Source organism: Pezoporus flaviventris, unplaced genomic scaffold (assembly GCF_033815535.1).
Source record: "Pezoporus flaviventris isolate CSIRO_AGI_PZ_B2104156 unplaced genomic scaffold, CSIRO_AGI_Pfla_v1 ptg000073l, whole genome shotgun sequence".
Taxonomy (NCBI): Eukaryota; Metazoa; Chordata; class Aves; order Psittaciformes; family Psittacidae; genus Pezoporus; species Pezoporus flaviventris.
The window spans coordinates 6,446,603-6,468,278 of record NW_026892621.1 but is presented as its reverse complement, the minus strand read 5'-3'; the positions used below and the strand labels follow the sequence as shown (position 1 = coordinate 6,468,278).

At 44.8% G+C, this 21,676-nt stretch overlaps 1 protein-coding gene across 2 annotated transcripts in view; it reads left to right on the top strand.

The window, feature by feature from the left end:
- The first annotated feature begins 2,015 nt into the window (after positions 1 to 2,015).
- Positions 2,016 to 21,676, top strand: part of BICD2 (BICD cargo adaptor 2) — a 90,375-nt gene continuing 70,714 nt past the window's right edge. For both annotated transcript variants that reach the window (XM_061473064.1, XM_061473063.1), the window contains exon 1: positions 2,016 to 2,497. In XM_061473064.1, coding sequence (XP_061329048.1) covers positions 2,258 to 2,497 — 240 coding nt within the window. In that variant the 5' untranslated portion in view covers positions 2,016 to 2,257. The remainder of the gene's footprint in view (positions 2,498 to 21,676) is intronic.

The following is a 21,676-nucleotide window of genomic DNA, read 5'->3' as shown; positions in this document are numbered from 1 at the left end:
TGTACCAGGACAGAGGGTGAGGAACACAGACAGAAGCTGAAAGTAGTTCAAAAACACCCTGTGGCTGCAGACAAGTTGCTTTATGTTCTAGACCTTGTGGAGTGCTTGAACATGTAATTGCTTTTATTATTTTTGTCATGTGCTTACCAGTTCAGTGATGAGGGGGGTGGTGGTGTGTGTGAAGCAGTTCTCCCCCCGCCTGGAAGTAAAGCAGAGGCACATTCACATGGCCTCTATAGAGCTGCTTATAAATTGCAATGGTCCAACTAAGAGAGGTGTTGGGCTCTGTTCAGCCTTCATTATGGTTTAGAAATTAATGTTACCTGTGGTGGAGAACTGAATATCCCACTTGCTGTTTGCTGCCATACTTGCCCAATAGTGTACCCTGTAGCAACAGCTGATCACATTGTCCTACTAGACTGGCAATTCTTTTTTCAAGAGTGTAATAAAGTTGCCCAGGTATTAGTCTCACAACTATTTATGCCAGTTGAACTTCTTGTGCCATTTCCCTCCTTCTATTGAGCAGTCCTGCAGTATGCAAGGATCTTGGCCCGTGGATGTGCTTCTCCTCAGGATGACACTGGGGAAGACAGTTTTTGTTCCCTGTTGGTGGATGGAGAACTACTTGAAGCAGGAACGGCACTGAATATATGAAACATGGGAATCAGGATGCTGACAGTCTTGCATCTGGAACTGGGGCTGACACCAGTACTTCTCATGTTAATTAACCTTTTATGCTTTTCACACTGGTATGGTCTATGATACCCTCTATTCTGGCAAATGGGAACCATCCCACCATAGCCATGATTTTATCCTCATGTGGGACTTGCTGTTGTATCTCCCTTGCACAGTATTCACCTTTTTACACTCAGCTGCTTCCAATACCTCCTGACTTTCAACCGTCATAGAATCATAGAATCCCAGACTGGTTTGGGTTGGAAAGGATCTTAAAGCTCACCCAGTTCCAGCCCCCTGCCACAGACAGGGACCCCTTCCACTAGAGCAGCTTGCTCCAAGCCCCTGTGTCCAACCTGGCCTTGAACACTGCCAGGGATGGGGTCAGCCACAGCTTCTCTGGGCACCCTGTGCCAGCGCCTCAGCACCCTCACAGGTGCTCTTCTGCCTAAGATCCCATCTCAGTCTCCTCTCTGGCAGGTTAAAGCCATTCCCCTTGGCCTGTCCCTACAGGCCCTTGTCCAAAGCCCCTCTCCAGGTTTCCTGCAGCCCCTTTAGACACTGGAGCTGCTCTAAGGTCTCCCCTTCAGGAGCCTTCTCTTCTCCAGGCTGACCCAGCCCAGCTCTCTCAGCCTGGCTCCAGAGCAGAGCTGCTCCAGCCCTCACAGCACCTCCATGGCCTCCTCTGGCCTTTCTCCAACAGCTCCACGTCCCTCTGGTGCTGCTGCCCCAGAGCTGGATCAGGGCTGCAGGGGGTTCTCCCCAGAGCACAGCAGAGGGGCAGGATCCCCTCCCTGAGCTGCTGCTCACGCTCTGGGAGTGCAGCCCAGCACACGGGGGGATTCTGGGCTCAAGCTCACACTGAAGCCGGGTCACGGGGAGCCTCTTGTCAATCAACACCCCGAAGTCCTTCTCAGGGCGGCTCTCTGCCCATTCTCGTCCATCCTGTGTTTGTGCTCGGGATGCCCGGCCCAGCCGCAGGCCCTTACATTGTACCATCCTGCAAGCAGTCGTCAGCGAGGAGCCCGCGCTGGGGATGTGTGCGGGGGGTACATTTTCTGCTGCACACTCTCCCTTGGGCTGCTTTAGGGTTTATTTTCGATGCCGTGGCTGACGGGTGAGCGCGTTCAGGACGATACGTCCTCCTCCCGGTACGACTTCTCCGGCCCCACTCAGCGTGCACAGCCGCCGACGCCCAGCAGGGGGCGCGCTCCTTCCCCGTTACCACCACCACCGCCCCTCGTCGTGCACGCTGGGAGTTGTAGTTCGTGCATACCGACTTCCCGCTGGACGCGCCGGCCGCCGGACTACAACTCCCAGCGTGCTGCGGGGCGCCGGGCCGGCCGTTCCTTTTGAATGATTTCACTGCGGTCGGCGCTTAGGGCGAGCATCGCAGCAGCGGCGCTCGGGGAGCGGCGGCTCAGAGGGCGTTTCGCCCGCGGATGGCAGCCCGAGGGGGCCGCGCCATGGCTGTGCGTGGGCTGCGGTGCTGCTAGGAGCCGCACACGGGCTGCGTGTTCGCCTCCTCGCTCGCTCGCCCGCCGGCCGAGCCGGCTGGGAGCCGGCGGGTGCTCCCGCCGACATGTCGTTGGCCATGGAGGAAGAAGAATACTCCAAGCTGCTGATGGAATCAGAGCCCGAGTGGCTGCGGAGCGAGATCAAACGGCTGTTCCAGGAACTGGGCGAGACCACCCGGGAGAAGATCCAAGCGGCGGAGTACGGGCTGGCCGTACTGGAGGAGAAGCAGCAGCTGAAGCAGCAGTACGAGGAGCTGGAGCTGGAGTACGAGACCATCCGCACCGAGATGGAGCAGCTAAAGGAGGTGAGGCGGCGCCGGGGGAAGGCGCCTTTTGGGAGGCGAAGGCGGCTAGGGGAAGGTGGGAGCGGGGCAGGTCACCGTCAGGGGAGCCCGGGGCGATGGGGCTGTGGTGGGGCACGCGGGGAGTCCGGGCTGCCGGAAGAATTCGGAGGCGGGCGAGCAGGCCTCAGTGTTGCTGCCTGCGGCGCGGTCAAACCGTTCTCCAAGATGACAGCTCTTAGAGACAATTGATTTTCAGACCAGGAAAGTGGAAAAATAAAGGGGGGGGGGGAGGGCGTGTATCTGCCTCTAAGCCCCTGTGTTGTGCCGGGGGAATGTGCGAGGGAAGCGTGTAAATGCTTTTGTGTCTCTTCCCGTCCCCTCTTGTCTCAGGCTTTGGTGGCAGGTCGGCCTTGGGGCTGCAGCCAGGAAAGGAAGGCTGCTCTCGGCCGCCCCCAGCGAAGCGGTGTAGCGCTTCCCCGGCGGGGGCTGTCGGCACCGACCGCTCCTCCGAGCGGGCGGGGCCAGGTTCGGGAGCATCTGGAGGCTTTTGTGTGGAGGGAGGAATCCTGCGTTGGTGTCAGTAACTTCCGGACCGCGGACCACCACAGAAATAACATAGCACAGAAAAAGGCTTGAAGACAACTTATTTTTGTTCTTATAGGGCAGCAACACTTAAGAAGATTGTAAAAGTTATTAAAAAAAAAGGGGGGGGGGTAAGAAAATGGCAGGATCTGCAGTGATTCACTCCTTTTTGCTTTTAATGTTTTGAAGGTTTTGCTTTGTGTATGCATGTCTTGTTGTAATTAAGTCGAAACCTGGGAGGCAAACAATTCTGGCAACAGCTTGGAGACCCTCCTAGGTAGCCTACACAGGGAAAAAGCATTGCTCCTCGAGTTTTTCTTGTGATGCTGTAGAAGAATCTGGTCTGCATTAGATCTTTTAAACCTTCAGCAGATGCATGAAGCGTGCTGTCAGAGGAGGAGTTTGTCTTTGCTGCTTATTCAACTTCTTGCTTTTCCCAGGCACAGCTAGAGGAGTGTTGCATATAAGACTTGCCACATGTCAAGCTCCAACCTAAAGGGACTCCACCTTGGGTTACCTGAGGTTGTTCTTGGGGAGGCAGGGGATTAATGGGTAGCATGTCAGACTAGAACAGGAATGCTTTCCTTCTCTTGCTTCTTAACTGTGACTTCATGCAGGCTTTTAAAATGCAGCAGTTCTAGTCTCTATAGATTTATTCTTTTCTACTGTATCTGGAGCCCTCAATAGCACAAGGCCATGTTATGCCAACTGTTATGAAGGCATACAGAGAAGTTTCCTGCACTGCTTGGGTGTTGTAGGTTTGGTTAAACTTTAATGTTATAAAGCACCCCATATCATGGCACTGTTCATACTGTAGGCAAATGGGCTCCCAGTTTAGGAAATTTGTAATATAATTTGCGGAAAGTGCAGGCTGTTCTGCTACAGTCATCAGATCTTTCATAGCTTTCTGGTCAGGTTCTCCTACCTGTCTCCCATCCCTGACTTTGGCAGAATGTCATAACCTTAACCTCCACAGTTTTATCTCTTTGGTAAGTGCAGATGGCATCCTCAGAGCTGTACCCCATTTTATAAAGATGGCTGTGTGTATTTCCAGTGTTTGCAATTCAAGTCCTCCTGGTGAAGCTGGGGAGCTGTTCTGTCTTGCACTGAGGGTCCACACCAACCTCTCTTTAGTCATGGTCCTTGATAAATTGTCAACTCTCCTCAGTTCGTCCCTTTATCTGCTTTGTGTGCATACTTGATCTCAGATCTTTTATGGTAATTTGTGCTGCATTTCTTCTATCGATTTGAGAGAGCTAAATTTAAATACAAACTGTCTTCCTAAGTAAACTTATTATCTTGAGTTTCACCTTTGCTTTTGTAAAAGGGAACTGATTTCAAACTTTTATTAAACATTATACATGTGTTCCCTAACTCAAAGGAATAAGATACTGGCTTTCTTGGAGTGACATCGTCACATTGTATGCGTATAATTTTTACTGCTGTTTTTTTTCCGCTTCTAGGAGATGTAATAACGAAAAGTTGTTTCTGTAGGCTGTGTTCAACTAGTAAGTCATTTGGGAGCCTTTGTCTGCAGTCGTGCTGATCGTGTAAATTACAGGGCTTCTGACCTGTCTGAGCTGTCGAAGACAGGTAGGGCCAGCTCTCTGCATGCTCCAGCCTACAAAATTGATTGACTGGGGGTTCTGTTATTTGTGTTCTTGATGATTTGTAGCGGAGGATGGCATAGAATGTTAACTTAAATAGGGTAGTGCTTCACTCAGTACTTCTGAGTTGCTTTTGAGATGTCAGTTAGATTGATAACTATGAGCTCAGTTATAAAACTGGCTGCTGTCCAAAGCTTCTTTCTGATTAGGTAGTTATGTTGCGTTGGTGGTTATAGACTTGCATTTAAATCCTTTGGAAAACATGGGTGTTATGAATTACTTAGTTCTGTAATATAAAAGTATGCAAATAGACTGTGGCTGTCCTAAGAGTCTAAAAGCATGTGTCAGTGCATCACAGTTAATGTGATGTATATAGTTTATATATGGGGGGTAGTGATCTGTAGGGTGACCTTATATCTGCTGGCTTTTTTTTTTTTTTTTTTTGCTTTTAAGGATTGTGTATTGACTTTATGCCATGATTTGTATTGTCTAAAGGATTCCTGGTAGACTTGGAAGCTGTCTTTGACAGAAAACATTCAAATAACACATTCCTGCTTTGTTTCTGACTAGGCTAAAGTGGGGTGTCTTATGCAGCTGAGGTAATATGTTCCGGGCTGTAATATTTGTGCTGTTTATTTAAATGTGCTGCTCAGGTGGAGTGTACAGTATCTGTGATCACTGACAGAAGTTTTGATTTGCTTAATTCATTTAAATATGTAACAGTTACTTGGATATGTGATACATCATCCAGATTGGTTTAGTGTTTTTACTGTGCACCTTCAAAAGTAGCGGTGATTTTTCCTTATTGTGTTAATCTAATTTCAAAACATTTTACCAATTGTACTACTGTATTGCTGTGCTCATCTTGTGTGTAGGAACATAAGGGCAAAGAAGGTAAAAATGGCTGGGCTAGAGTCACATCACAAGCCAGTGGCAGATTGGGATTAAATCCTCTGTGCTCATAGTTCGGTGCTGGATTGACTGTTTTTTCCATTCTGTCACAGTAAATAATGATGTTCAGTAGCTCTATGGCCTCAGGTACACCTCTGCAGCCTCCTTCTAATAAACATTCAGGTGTGATATTGATTCCTGCTGAAAGGGAAGGACCTTAATGACATTTGAGATTACCCCTAACCTTCCAGTGCTGTTAAAGGAAATGTGTTTGGTGGTGTTTGTTTGGTTTTTTTTGTTGTTGTTGTTGTGTTTGTTTTTTTTTGTGGTTTTCTTTCTTTTTGTGTGTGTATGTGGGTTGGTTTTTTTTTTGTTTGTTTGTTTGTTCTTTTTAATAGAATTTAATTCTGCTTATACACGTGTAAATCTAGAATAAGTACAACTACAAATTGATATTGGGGAACTGATATAACTATTTTCCATTAGTATGTGAAAACTCATACTTCTGTGAACCTATTTTGTGGATTTAATGGCAATTTTTACTTGGACCCTAGCACCTGCAACAGCTCAAATGTTAAGAATAGAACAGAATTGCTGTGTCTAGTGTAGAAACAGACTGGAAACTGGTTGAGGTAAGTAAAATGCTCCCATGTAAACTAAGTTTCTTATATTTTGGTAAGTCATAATTGATGTATGTTAAGAATACCTGTAATTAATCTGATGCCTGCAGTGGTAAAGACCCTTAGTACTGTATTTTGGAAAAGCTACTTTTCTTACATATCCTTATTTTGGGAAAAAGAAAATCTGGGAAATTAAACATTCCAGTTTTTCCTGCTGTACTAGAAATAGTAATCTGTCAGGCTTCATGTTGCTAACTTCATTCTCTTTGCCACTGCTGCTTGAACTGCCTTTCTTAAAAATCTGCTTAATTATATTCTTAAAGTGATGATTTCAAATTATGTTCTTGTGAAATTGCTGAATTTTATTATTGGCCTTTTTCTGATAGAATTTCCTACACCTGAGGTAATATAACATCCATAGATATTTGGGTGACTTAAGTTGTTAGAAACACCCATGTTTCCAGAGTAGCGGTTTTCTCTAAGCTGCTGTAGTCTCAGTTGAGAGCTGGGTCTTGGTGAAACATCATGTTTTACTTCTGTTTTGTGATGCTTTTCTGTGCCTCAGCCCTCAATGAGGCTGTCCCTGACCCTCCAGCAAGTATTAGATAATGTGTTTCTAATTTTCTACATTAGATTAAACCCAAGGTTCAGGAAACAAAAGCTTGGCAGCAGTAGTGCCATTTACTGTATAGTACTGGGTGTTTGCTGTCCTGGTGGAGGGGATAAATGAACTGTGCTCTTTTTTTACTGTGGTTGTTTTTTTTGTTTTTTTGTTTTTGTTTGTTTCTTTGTGTTTTTTGTTTGTTTGTTTTTTGTTTGGTTTGGTTTGGTTTTGGTAGCAGATTTCTTCTTGCTTTCGAGTTACGTCAGTTCCCAGATTTGGGTTTCAGGTGTGTGCTGCTACCGCGTCTCAATGAACCTGTGCAGTAGCAGCAAATAGTTAATGAGAGGAGTATTTTAAGCTAGCCTTGCTGCTGAGCTTGACCATTAAACTGCTGCCTGAATAGTCCAAACCCCACAGCCTGTGCAGTGTGCGTGGGTCCATCTCATCGGGCTGCTGGGAATTAGCAGTCCTGGGGTGCTGCTGTGGCAGCAGCATTATTGTCAGGCTGGCAGTTATGGTAGTGGTCCCTACTGGGATGTAGTCTCTCTTGCAACGCTTTCTGTCTTTACCCAGATAAACTGTTCCTGTTAGAGACTTGCATTTGGCATCATTCAGTGCACAGTCCCAGATGGGGACAGCTGAGAGTTGAGGCTCTGCTTGTGGGCTGGAGGGCTGCTGTGGTGTTGAGAGACAAGGTGACAGGGTCAGCCCCAGGGGACAGACAGTCTAGGCAGAAGAAATACTGGATTAACTGCTTGAGGGATGGAACACCTCTCCTGTGACGAAAGGCTGAGATACTTGGGGTTGTTCAACCTGGTGAAAACTCTGTGGAGATGTTATTGCAGCCTTTCAGTAATTAAAATGAGAAAGATGGGGAAAGACTTTTTATCAGGGCCTGTTGTGATAGCATGAGAGGTGACTATTTTAAACTAAAATAGATTTAGGCTGGATGTGAGGAAAAAATTGTTTACAATGAGGGTGGTAAAATCTTGTCACAGGTTGCCCAGAGAAGTGGTGGATGCACCATCCCTGGGCACATTCAGGGCCAGGCTGGATGTGGTTCTGGGCAACCTGATCTAGTTGAAGCTGTCCCTGCTTCACTGCAGGGGGGTTGGACTGCATAAGCTTTGAGTGTCCCTTCCACTCTTAACTATTCTGTGGTTCTTCACACTGGCAGTCCCTCTCCACAGGTGCCACAGGGTAAGATTATTTCAAAGCGATATTCCTAAGGGCTTGTGTGAACCTAGAGGGGTTCTGACAGGCGCAGTTCTGCACGTGGCAACTGTGTGTTCGTACATCCCTGGAGTGGAAGTTTGTGCAGCCCTGATGTGCTAGACATGCTGCCTGGAAACTGAAAGTCTTAAACCTACAGTCATCAGTGTTTTGTCACGTGGGGTTTTTGTGTAGCTCTGCTGTGGTGATACCCACAGTTAAATCACAATTCTTACTTGTCATTTCAACATCTGCTGGAACGCGCTTGCTAGTTTCTGGGCTGTTAATGCAGAATTTGTACTTTGAATTTCGGACCATTTTTCTTAGAATCTGAAAGAAAATTCTAGTTATTTGGAAAATTACCTGGTTTCCCTAGGAGGAGGGCGAGTGGGTAGGAATAGTAGTTTTGGTCTGTTTCCTGTCTGTCACTGTTGAACAGAACTGGTCCTGTAGTTCAGCTCTGGTTCCAAGGCAGAGAACTGTATTGACCTAATGCATGAATAAACTTATTTCTTCTTTCCTGTGTGCTACCCCAGAATTAACGGATTCACCATTTCCTCTTTTGCTGTACTGTGTGTGAGGTTGTGACTAATCTGTAGGAGCGTGGGGCCATAACATGATTTCCAGAGGGTGGTGCTTCCTTCAGGCATTAGTTTGCTTTCTTTCTCTCTTTTGGCAGGCTGCAGAGAATTGTTTGTTCAGTTCTGGTAACCCAGCAACAGAGGAATATAAGTGGGTTGGAAATATGATCTACAAAACCTTAGCAGGGGCAAGTGACATAAATAAACTGCAATCCAAATGAATGCAGTATCCTCCATTTTGGTGAACAGCTGAAGTTTTAAGTGTAGTAGCTGCAGAAATGTGACTTTCTCCATATTTTTTCCCTTCTTCCACCTCCTGCTTTCCTTCCCCTTCTCTCTTCCCGTCACTGCTATGGCTGAAGTGGAGTCTGCTTCCACAAGCCAACATCCGTCTGCTTGCCTGCAGACAGGCATCACTTTGGAGTGGGTAGACGGGACCTATCTGAAGAGTGTGCTAAGTGCTGTGGTCTGTCTTGCCCATAAAACGGGATGGTTTGCCCCTGGGGCTGTAGGGAAGCAGGGATCCACACAGAAAACATCTTGGCTGTGGGATCTTGTGTGTGTGGACATGGGCCTAATTGGGAATGTTTGGCCCAAACTGAAGTGCAGTGCGGGGATGGTCTTGGTTTCTCTGCACTGCTGTGGCTGTGTTTGGCACTTGGGCTGGGGAGCAACTGTGCAGCACTGGGACCCATGCAGTTCTCAGTGAAACAAATGGTGTGCCTCGTGGTGTACTGCTCTCTGCTGTGGCATATGCCACACTGTTTTGTTTCTTTAAATCTTTTGTTTTCACCCCTTAATTGCTTCTAACATGCAGCCTGGATATTGGATATAGGCAGTGAAGCAGTATTATGATAAATTCATTATAATAGACTTCATTAGGAAGTCTCTCTGCATGTCCTGTCATTGTTGAACAGAACTGGTCCTGTAGTTCAGCTCTGATTCCAAGGCAGAGAACTGCATTGATGTAACGGATGAATAAACTTATTTCTTCAGTATTGCTACAAACTAAAAGGACACTTGAACTGCCATCTAACCTGCTGAAATCAAGCAAGTTTCACTGCTTCCTGTGTACAGAGATTTTGTTACATCCTATTTTAGTCTCTTTCCATGTTCAGAATCGTTTTGTTTTGAAATGATTGATGGATGATGTTTGTTTGGCACTTGTTCTGTTGCATGAACAGATGACTCTAAAGTTGAAGAAATTTTCTTGTACTCCCTGCCCACAAGGCTGGGTATGTTTTCTGGGAGGGATTTGGTTGGGATATCCATTGTGGCTAAATATTGTGACATGCATGCAACCCAGCCTGGCCCACTAGTTCTTGCTAGAGCTTGGCAGTGGGTGCACTGCCAGTAGCTGTGAATGAAAGCTTATAACAGTACGATGCTAGGAAGGAAACAGAGAATGCATTTTCAAGCATTTGGTATAGAATTATTTTGTGGGTTTCTCTGATCAGGTAATCATGTTTCACATAAATAATTTCTTGTGAAGTGAGGAACAGGGATTAAGCTATTAATTTCCAGTTCAAATTTTCATTTGTCCCTTTCAAATTTTATATAAATGTACATAATTTAACAGCTATAATGTGAGACTTGACCTATAACAAAAGTTGCCATTTTGCCCTTCATCAAATACCTATTCTTTCACACAATTTTTTTTTTCTTTCTCAAACTTTTGTGGCTTCAATCTCATATGTTTCTCATTGCAAAATCCAATTTACATGTTTGGCAATGGCTTTTATTCTGTCACTCGGCAGTACTGGGATGATGTTCATCATCTTACGACTGTGGTGGTACGCAGAGGGTTTTAAAGAAGAATCTGCATTGTGATGAAACATACAAGAAAATGCAAACCTTTGTGCACCCTCTGAAGTATTTGTACCCTTAAGAAGGCTTTGTCCCGGCCTTGTTCTCTAGAATAATATGCAGATTTTCTTTTATCCGAATTATAATTGAGTGCTAAGCTTTGTGATCTTAAATAAATCTGACTGCTGTAGCTTTTGTCGGCCAGCTTTGTCGTCTTTCATAACAATACAACTGGTTGTTTTTAAATTTGAATGGCTGGTTGGTTTTCGAGATGAATTAGATCCTGTCATGTAAAAATCTGCCTTGTGTGTACATAAGAAGTAGGCCCAATTTGAAAGTAGGATCTTTAGCATACTGTAGAGCTACAGAAAAATCTGCATTTAAATAGTGTAAATAAGTTAACTTCAAGTGCATGAAAACCAGAACATTTTGTTAAGTTGGAAAATCCCCTTACCGTGGCAGGTTTATTAGGCCTTATCTGTGTGTTTGTGGAGGCTTTTTTTCCCCAATGGCAAGGAGAAATTTGCAATTTCAGGTATTACACTGGGCTTATTTTTAGTCTTGTTTTGCAATTTCTTTCCTTGTCTATCTTTAATAAGAATTTTACTTTAAATCCAAACTTCTATAATTTTCATGTCATTGGTTTTGGCAAACAGCTCTGATTTTCTCAGTCTGCTTGTGTTAGGATATAATGGTCTTTTCCTGCTGGTATTCTTGTGATCAAAACCATTTCAGGCAGGCAGGAAAGCACTTACCTCTCTCATGTCAACTGCAGAGGTTACAGAGAGCTGACGAGCAGAGTAGTCACTTTCCCTCATTTCTAAGATTTCTCTAACAGCTAATGATTCAGTTGTGATGAGGTCCTCTGGGACTTCACTGGGGACAGAGACCAGCCTCATATCACTTTGTTTCATATGTGAGTTGTGACAAGCTTGCCAGAAGAACTAATTGAAGTGAGAGGAACTTAGGAAAACATTAAATCCTCTTTTCTTCTGTGTGCTGGGCTCACACAGGATGTGGTGACATATGTGCCCTGGTGCAGCAGACCTGTTCAGGGGAGACAGATGTGAGAAAGCTGCCCCTCTAGCCTCAAATACAGCTTTTTGTAGACAAAATCTTGGCTTTGTGCATTGCCTTTTTATTGGCAGTGTTGCCAGTCTTGAATGCCAAGAATTGAGCCTTAAAAAAGAAAAATCATGCCTGTAGTTCTTTGAAGTAAGGCCTGAGGAAGGAGGAATTGAGAATTGGGTGACTTGTTTCTTTTGTGCACCCACAGAAGCTAGAAAGCACTTGAACTGCCCCTGTGTTTCCCCTCCTCCTCTCCTGAAGAGGACTGCAGTAGTTGTATTTTAAATGCCAGATCATTTAAGACCTCTGATACTCGTGTATGTATGCACATACACATCTGAGATGTTAACTCAGTGTCTGACCTTGTACAGATGTTTGTACTCCTGAGCCCAAATGTAAACAAAGGCATGCATAAAACCATACCCGGAACTCTGTAGCTGCTGTGAATTTAACGTGGGTTAGGGCTCATGTGTTCAAAGAACCTTAGTTGCAACTTTTCTAAAACCAGCACAAAAATGTATTCTGTTGTGCTCTAGTTACTTACAAATGGGATGTGGACAGACCCTGAAACCTAAAGACCAGGACTGCTTCCCTAACAGGAAAATGATGTGCTAGCATTGCTTTGGAGAGCAGGCGCTGCAGCGGGGAAGTTCAGTGAGACACCTTCATGAATACTTGGATTCAGTTCTGCAGTTGCAAGCACCAGACTTTTGTCTTGTTTTTCTCCCTCCTTTATTTTAAATGGGTTAGGAATGTTTTATGGGCAGGAAATGGGAATGGCTGTTTTGTGAGCACAGCTGTTTTAAATAAACTAGTGGAAGAAACCCTCCCCTTTTGGAAATGGCCAAAATTCCCTTGGAATTAGAGTAGCTATTTTCTTTTTGAAACAGCAGACTTAGCTTTTAAACAGTCCTTTTGTATCCTTGGTTTAAAGCATCCCAAGTTTCCTTACTGAGGCTACTAAGGATGTTTCCCTCATTAAAATTTGTGATAAACTGAAGGAAAGGGATTTTAGATTTTACTACTGAAGCTTAATCTAACATTCACTCTTCTTTAATTCTGAATTTTTAATCTTGTTACCCGTGTTGAGAAAGGAGCTACATCCCGAAATTCCACAAATGTGTTTTCAAGTAAAACTTAATGTACTTAAACAATTATTGATAAAATTACCTTATGTACAGTCCATGAGATTAGCACTTCCTCATATGTGATACAGTACAATTAAACACTGAATGGATGGACTTGGCTAATTTAATGTGACCTTGGTGAACTGCTTTTAGAAATCTCTTTGAACATATCAAACCTAATTGTAAACAGAAATTTCCCCATGACACACAGCTAATACAATGCAGGTTTCTGTATTACATTGGAAGTTAATGAAGCCTAGATGTGTATCGAGTATCTTGCAGCAGGAGGCAGCTACTTCTATTTTTATTCCTTACTTTCTGTGTATACACATGCATGTCTGGCAATTTCCAGCATTATGAGAAGACTGAAAGAGCTGTTCTTTGTTTTTTTGCGTACAGTAGCTAAATACAAGAACAAAATATCTTCAACCTGCAGCTCTTTGTAAGAATGTATTTTGAAAAATGCTTATGATCATTCACTTACATATACATATAATGAAAGGGTGTGTAAATCATTGTCTTAAGTAGATCTTGGCAGCTGCTGTGGGGAAAGGGGTAAGGAGTACAAGTGTGGTATGAGCTAGGACTGAGCTTGCAACTTTCAGTCTTTGTTTACATGCCTCAGGCTTGTCCAAGCACAGCGCTCCACAGAAACCTTCCTAGAGCTGTGGCCGTGGAGAATGTTGCAGCTTTCTCCCATACCTCGCAGTCCCCGTCCCCGTCCCCCGTCCCCCCCCCCCCACCAGTGGGCACTGTGTTTGCTTTCCAAATAAACTTTCCTGGAGACTTTCATTGGATCTGTGACAGGATTTTTGATGGCATCTTTCCCAACAGTGAGTTGTGAAGTTGTGGAGGTGCTTCTCCCATTTTCTGGCTCCTAGAAGCATTCAGTCTGTGAAGGTTTGTCCCTTTTGTTCAGATCCCTTCTGATGACAGTTGCTGAACTCAGTCTCCTAATTCAGTACGCATCAATTTGGTCTTAAAGTTTCTTCAGAAAGATCAAAAAAACCCTGTCTTTTCATTTTAAATTCTTTTCCCAAAAGAGCTGTTTCTCACACCCTCCTGCCTGTCTTGTGCGCTCAAGAGTCACAGTCTTGATGGACTTGAAAGGGAGTCTCTGAGGCTGGGGGTAATGCGAACTGGGCAGGCTGGACAACTGGGAGGGTGGTAAGTGGGTCTGAGCTCCCCACAGGAGCCAGGAGAAACTGCAGTTGCTCGGTTCAATAGACCACAAGCTCCAGCCTCCTGCCTGTCTTGGGGCTGTATGTTTCTCTGTAGACCCTCAGGGCTTTGGTTTTGTTGTGTCTCTGTTGCTGATTGTGAAAATCAGTGCAGCTGGGGAGCAGAGTACTTTACATAATCTTCATAAAATTTCTCCTTTTTCTGTTCAGGAAGGATTTCTACCAAAAGGTTGTCAAAAGTGGAGTCTCAGATAACATAAAAAATACTAGTTTTATTTGAAATTTAGCATTACTAATCTGTTACAAGCCTGTAATTTTTCTTAAAATGTTAGCAATTACTGTATGTAACTTTTGCTTTCAGTTGTGCACGTACGTCACATTTTGTCTTGCATGGTTTATATATGTAGGTAAAGATTACACAGTAATTTCTATATTCACTATGTAATATTCTAGCAATGGCAGGGGTACAAGTATTTGCACCATTGGCTTAAAAAGAAAATGGTAAGTCTTGGCCTTTGACTGAAGCATAGTTAAGCAGTGAAGGAATGTTATTTTGCCTTGGGACAAGTAATGTCCGGACAAACTGTCTCCCTCACTTGTGAAAATCCAAATACCAGCCAACTTCAAATGAAAGCTTATCTTTGCAAGACTGATAAAGTTTGTCAGTGGTGGAGAGCTGATCATGATCTTACAGAAGACTTGCATGTTAATAGCTTGATGCTCATGTGTCTTTTCTTGATCAAGTGGTGGTTTATCTGGAGTGAGCATGCTGGGTGCTGTGATGATGAGCACTGCAAGAGAGAATAGTGCTCTGGGAGGCTGCCACACAGAGTAGCCTGTAGCTGACTTACAAACTGCATTGAGAGACTACTTTCTGCATGAGAACAAGTGAGATTAGCCTTGAAATAGTTCCAGGCTGGGATGCTGATTAGGAATTGTAGGAATGTGTGAGTGTGCACTAGATTCTTCCAGCTCTTAGGTGCAGTTTGATGGTTTGAACATAACATCTGCTAGCTTCCACCTTCAGCTATGTCAGTGGCTTCACTGTAGCCACATTTGACTGAGAAACAATAGGCAAAATATAAGGCAGCTATTTTTGTAAGTTTCTTCTTTTAGAATTACAGAATCCCAGCCTGGTTTGTGTTGGAGGAGACCTTAAAGCTCACCCAGTCCCAGTCCCTGCCACAGGCAGGGACACCTTCCACTAGAGCAGCTTGCTCCAAGCCCCTGTGTCCAACCTGGCCTTGAACACTGCCAGGGATGGGGCAGCCACAGCTTCTCTGGGCACCCTGTGCCAGCGCCTCAGCACCCTCACAGGGAAGAGCTTCTGCCTAAGAGCTCATTTCAGTCTCCCCTCTGGCAGGTTAAAGCCATTCCCCTTGGCCTGTCCCTACAGGCCCTTGTCCAAAGCCCCTCTCCAGGTTCTCTACAGCCCCTTTAGGCACTGGAGCTGCTCTCAGGTCTCCCCTTCAGGAGCCTTCTCTTCTCCAGGCTGCCCCAGCCCAGCTCTCTCAGCCTGGCTCCAGAGCAGAGCTGCTCCAGCCCTCGCAGCATCTCCACAGCCTCCTCTGGCCTCTCTCCAACAGCTCCACGTCCCTCCTGTGCTGCTGCCCCAGAGCTGGATCAGGGCTGCAGGGGGTTCTCCCCAGAGCACAGCAGAGGGGCAGGATCCCCTCCCTGAGCTGCTGCTCACGCTCTGGGGGTGCAGCCCAGCACACGGGGGGGTTCTGGGCTCAAGTGCACACTGAAGCTGGGTCACAGGGAGCTTCTTGTCAATCAACAGCCCCAAGTCCTTATTTGGGAGTAAGAAGTATGTTTTTTCTTGCATGAGTGCAGGCTGTGATCTCTACTGTGAGTCTACTGTGCTGCACTCTACTGTGCTGAAAGATTGAGTAGCTGAATCTAGATTTTAGCAAGAGGAGCATGTGAGATATGTTAGCTGTTTGACTGGATTTCAGGAGGGCTGAAGGAAAATTGACTGCTGTAACACTTGCAGCATTACCTCTTGTGAAAGGAATGTTGAGATGGGTTGTCTTCTGTCACCATAGGCCTTTTGCAGGCTTTATAGTTTTATGCCCATGCTTAGGTTTTTGCAGTGATCCTACTGAACACTCTCATGTTCAGGAGTTTTGAAGCCCTCCTCTCACCCCTCCCTGTATTCTACATCAGTCTACCTCCTCTCCTTATGAACTGCTATTTAACTCCTAGAATGGTGTGCATGAATTATGGTCACCTTTAACTTCTCTAGGGTTCTGGGATGGGAAAAAATCCTGTATTTCAGGATTAGGTTTGACATGAGTGAGCCATTATACTTTTCCATCCTCTTGGATCCCCAGTGGAGATAAGTGCCATGGTGAATTAGAATCACAGAATAGTTAGGGTTGGAAAGGACCTTAAGATCATCTAGTTCCAACCCCCCTGCCATGGGCAGGGACACCTCACACTAAACTGTATCACCCAAGGCCTCGTCCAACCTGGTCTTGAACACTGCCAGGGATGGAGCATTCACAACCTCCTTTGGCAACCCATTCCAGTGCCTCACCACCCTAACAGGAAAGAATTTCCTCCTTATATCCAATCTAAACTTCCCCTGTTTAAGTTTTAACCTGTTACCCCCTGTCCTGTCACTACAGTCCCTAATGAAGAGTCCCTCCCCAGCATCCCTATAGGCCCTCTTCCCCTAGGAATTGGAGGGATACTGTACTTGGGACTGTCCATGGCCAGTAGGATGAGGCTTGACGTATGTATCTTAGCCTGCTGTTAGCTCCTCTGTTGGGAGGTTTTTAGGAAGATGAGAGATCTTCTTAGTGTGTAGGTTTAGTGTCAGGGCTGCTGGCACAGCGGACTTGAACAGCATCTGGTCTGTAAATTTGGAGGAAAATTTTCCCATCAAAACGTTGTACATTTCAGCCTCTTACGAATATGTCTAGGGCAGGGAGAGCATAGCTTTCACAGCAGTTTTGTGTTTAAGACAAGCTTCATCCAAGGACTTACTTGCAAATCAGCTTGTTTTTATCCTCTCTGTGGAAGGAGAGGAGAAATGTCTCGGTAGATTCCTTGCTGCCTACTCATTGAATTTGGAAGCCAATCAACAGCAGTGCAGTAAGAAATATGTTGACAGGGAGCTGCTGATACCTGCAGGTACATCTGCATAAAACGGAAGCCGTGTGGATTTACATTAGCTACTGTAATGGTTTGTAGCTGTCTGTTCTAATCTAGCCTGTACAGGCAGGCACTTTAAAATACAAATGAGTTCTTGGGACTGAAGCAAATGGACCCTTTTAATGTGACACAAAGCCTGTTAACATCAAAATTGGTCTGATGTTCCTCTGACATCCCCATTGTTAGGGTTTGTGGGGAGTATAGTAGGGTATTCATTCCTTTCATGTTCCTCAGCCTGTGAGACTGCAGCTGGGAACCTCTCTTGGAATTTGGCTCATCCGGGGCTGGTGAAGCTCCTGCAAGGCATCTGTTCACTTCTAAGGTCTTGGCTCTGACAATTGTGAGAACTGGTCTCAAAGACTATGGACCCCGTGGTTTACCAAGCTTCTACTTGATCAGTGTGGGGTTTGTTGCCTCACAACAGTCCTGTCCTGTACTTACAATAAGCCTGAAATAGCGTTAAAGTTAACACTGTATTTTTATGTGTGCTTCACAGGGAGTGTATTTTGTCATCTTATTATCATTGTTCTCTGTGGCAGGGTCATCTCCATAGAAAGTGATTAATTTGAAAATATTTCTCTTGCCCTGGGCTCCCCTTTTGCTGCGTGTGTTTGTCATGTGTTAGCTTTGTCTTACTGCACATAATACTAGGCTTTGTATGAAGAACGTGGCCTTAATCTTCAGCGGGCTCTGCTATACAAGGCAATGGAGCTTCCACAAGATGTGGAGTTTATGCAGATCTGAGTTTTGTTCCATTGCCTCTTGGTTTTATGAGGCTCTAAAGGTTTTACTTGTAAAAGATTGCCAGAGCTAACAAGAACAGCCCAGCACTTGGTTTCTTCATGCATATGAATGCTCTACATTACACAGGCTTGGATTTTTAACCTTCCTCTTGAGTTTTAAGATCGGTGTTAATGCTGCCTTTGGTACCGGTGTTGCAGCAGAGCCTAGTTAACAGTGTTTTCTGATTGGGCTTAGTGATCTAGTGTCTTGAAATTTCAGGACTGTAGATAATGTTTTTATTTCTGTTTCTCTTTCTTGGAGTGCAGAAAACTGCTGTAGTAATGGAAAAGGTTATGTTTGAGTAATTTGAATAACATCTGCGAGGACAAATCAGTTCCTTTTACTCCATTTCTTCAGTTTTTCTTCTTTGAGGCCTTTGTATGCCTGAAAACAGTGTCTGTTTATGATGCAACAGAGCACCTTGCCTAAATTCCATCTCTGGATGTAAAATGAGCTCTTGGAGAGACAGGGAATTCTTCCTTGTAGTCTTAAAAAATAAAACTGATCTGCTTTAGTATGTCACCAAGTGCAAGATGGGGATCTCTGCTTCTCCTAGTTTTGTGTTGACATCATAGTCTGGTTTTGAATTAATCATGCTGTACAGGTTAGTCCATAGATGTTTCTTTGAGAATGAACAGCAAGAGTAGCAGTGGCAGTGAATGTAAAGTTATCCAGGGAAATGGTGGAATGGGTGCTTGCTGTTAAGTGTGCCTTTAAGAGCTGTGTGTCTGATTCAAAAAGGCTGGAGAATGTAGCCTTAAAACTTCCTTCAGTCCTGACTTTACTCTTTACTGCAGTCTCTTACTTACTGTTCTAAATCTGAGAAAATGTACTTTTAATGAATTACCTTCCTGTGACCAGAGTAGGGCAAACGTGAATGGAGAGGTGAAGCAGCAACTCATGAAGCTAAACACAGAGGTGTAGCTTAAGGCACTCTGTGGCACTGTACACATCTCTGCACATCTGCTGTGTCCCTGCTGTGTGGCTGCATTAAATACATATTGCATATTTGGGGTCTGATTTCCTTCCAGGCCCATTCTCCGTCTACATATAATGCATGTCTCTTAGCACATTACATCTTAAATGTAGTTTGATGCTTTCAGTTGGCAGCAACTTCAACATCCATACAGTTGCACCCTAGCATTCAGAATTGCTTTGCATTTAGTTCTGAGAAGAGCGGCAGAGCAACTTTTATCAGCATGCCAAGAACAGGGTTTATTGAGTCTGATAATATTAAATGAGTACTCTGAATATGTAACTGCAAAAATTATCCCTCATAAAAAAAAAACCAACCAAACCCAAGCAAGTCAGAATCCCTTTACTGTTTGATCCTTCAAGACAAGATCCATCTTGAAGTCATTTTTGAGCGTCATGCCAGGCTACCGGTGTTGAAGGGAACTAGAGAAGAATGCTCTTGGCAAATGATGCAGTTATTCAAGTCAGGTATTGTTCTCAAATAAGTAACAATGTTTTAAACTAGCGTATGCTTACATACTGAACCTGCGTTTTGGTTATCCACTTCGTTTACTTGAGCTTCTGCCACAACTTGAAGGGGGGCTTGCATGTGTGAACAGTAGTCAAAAAGACTAGTTCTTTCACACTGGTAAGTTTAAACTAGCCCTGTTCCTTGTCCCAGCTAGGATAATTTCCCTGTCCTGTATGAAGGTTTAGACTGAAATAGTGTCTTGAATGGACTTGTGTCTCTGACAGTTGCTGGTTAGCTAGATTTGGTTAACGTGGGATGTTTTTAACAACTCTTGCACAGCTCTGTTGGAGATGATGCTTTTTGCATTTTACCTTGGGAGGCTAGAAGGGGAGACAAACTGTAGCCTTAGGCTAAGAAGTTGGAACCAGTTACTGCACAAAGGGGATAAAGACTGTTGGCTGCCCATTCATATCTGAAGGGCAGTGTGGTCAAGCAGCTACCTACAGACTTGCATCTCCCCATTCCTACTTCCCCTGCCCTTCCTTTTCCTCAGTTTCCTACTGAACTCTGTTGCGGTCTCTGCAGTGCAGGTTCCCTTGATCTGCCAGCTGTTGTTCTTACTCTGTGGCGCTATCTTGGCTGTCTTCTCTTAACCTTTTCCTACAGACAGGTGTTCTTTGCCTTATCCATTGACACTAGTGGTTCCCATGGCTTCTCATCTTATCAGTCTTTTCCTGACAGTTTTCTTTTTCGGTTCCCAGCCCACTTGCTGCAGAACCTTTCACCACTCCCTGGTTTCAGGATGTTCCCATGGCTCAGCCAGATGGGCATCATCTTTCAGGCCTGAGGTCATCAGAAATGCCAGGGAATGCTAAGCTGAGTAGAAAGTGGAGGAGGAGGAGGTTTAATCTTGGTTTAAGGCTGTGCCTATGCATAGAAATCACTATTTTACACTAAACTTTTCAAAATAAAGCTGAGTTGAGTTAAACTGTGCTGTAGGCTCCGGGGTGTCTTGATTGAGCACGGATGTAAGACAGGCGTCACTGCAACAAAATCTGTTTGAACAAGAATTGCATTTTCCTGGAAGGATATTAGAATTGCTCCAAATTAGATGACATGTAATGGGCTCCTGAGCTACTGGCCCTTGATAGGGTTCCAACCACACTGCACCTAAGGCACACAATGTGTGTCCTCCAGCTGCCTGAGCACACAACGCAATGCCTCTTGCCCCATCACCCAGGAATAGCTGGGGAGGTTCCTCTGCTGACCTGGCCCAGCTGACACAGAAATGAAAGATACCAGCATCTCCCTTGTACCTGCACCAGCTGGGCCCTGACCTGAGGCCCAGTGTGTTATTAACATCTGAGCCTGTCAAAAGGCTGCAGCTCTTCCCTGTGTGTTGTGGCCAGTGTCTCTGCCCTTCAGCACCGCTGGCTCTTCAGGTTCTCCCTGATTTGCACACCAGTGGGGGCCTGGGGGTTTGTGTCCCCACTGGCTTCTTTGCCCAGACAGGGCTGCCTGGTTGGAAGCTTTGCAGGAGGAAGGCTTTTCACTGCTGCCTCTGTCTGCCAACTTCTATTGCAATTAAAGGGTAATCTTTTCTAAATGGTGCTAAATTAAGGCTAAATCCCTCCCTCATGCCACATAAGAGGATGAATCTCCGGTTTTCTAAAAACAGCTTATTGTTTGGGCTACTGTCCAGCTGACCTGGACAACAATGGCCTGGGCAATTTGTCTGTTGAGAGGAATCAAACTTTTTGTTCAGTTTCTCTGTGTAGACCCTACTCAAAGGTCTGCTATGGGGGATATGGAGAAGCAGAGGAGTTATTTACCACTTTCTTGTATTGTATTAGATTTGAAACTTATGAGGAGGCTTTGTTTGCTGGAGTGCCCATCCAGGCTGCCGTGGCAGTGGGGAGAGGACTATCCTTGTGTGCTGGGTCTGTGCTGTCAGCTGCAGCTCATCAGCTGCTGGCTGTGCATGGTACGAGCGTTATGTTGAAGAAAAGAGTCCTGGCAGCTTGTGTTGGTTTGTTTTAATCAAGGCAACTGTGTACATAAAACTTTAGCTTAAATTATTGTTGTTTGACACAAGGCTATAGCCACAACATAAACTGGTGGTCTGGATTAATACACATGATACGCAACAAATTTCACCTTTGGGGAAAGGCAGGGACTGCGTTCTGATCACTTGTTAACACTAGGCATTTATGCCTCCTTCTAGGTGAACTACTGTGTCCATAGGGCCAGCTGCAATCAAAAGTTGTATTTGCTTGAAAATATGTGGAGGTGTTTTTAAAAAGGTTCTTAAATAAGGAAATGAAGTTGAGTAGGAGGCAGGGGGCAGAATGTGGGAGCAAATTGATGCACAACTGATCAGTGAACGTGCTATTGTAAAATGTGTCCAGAAGCTTGCTTTTATTACGTGTTGTAACACACGTTCCTTGAATGGGGTGGGGTGGGTGGAATCCTGTAGTATTATAAAGTATTATGATATAAAATCCTCTGCTATACAAGATTTTTTTTTCTTTGTGTTCGCTTATGACCAGA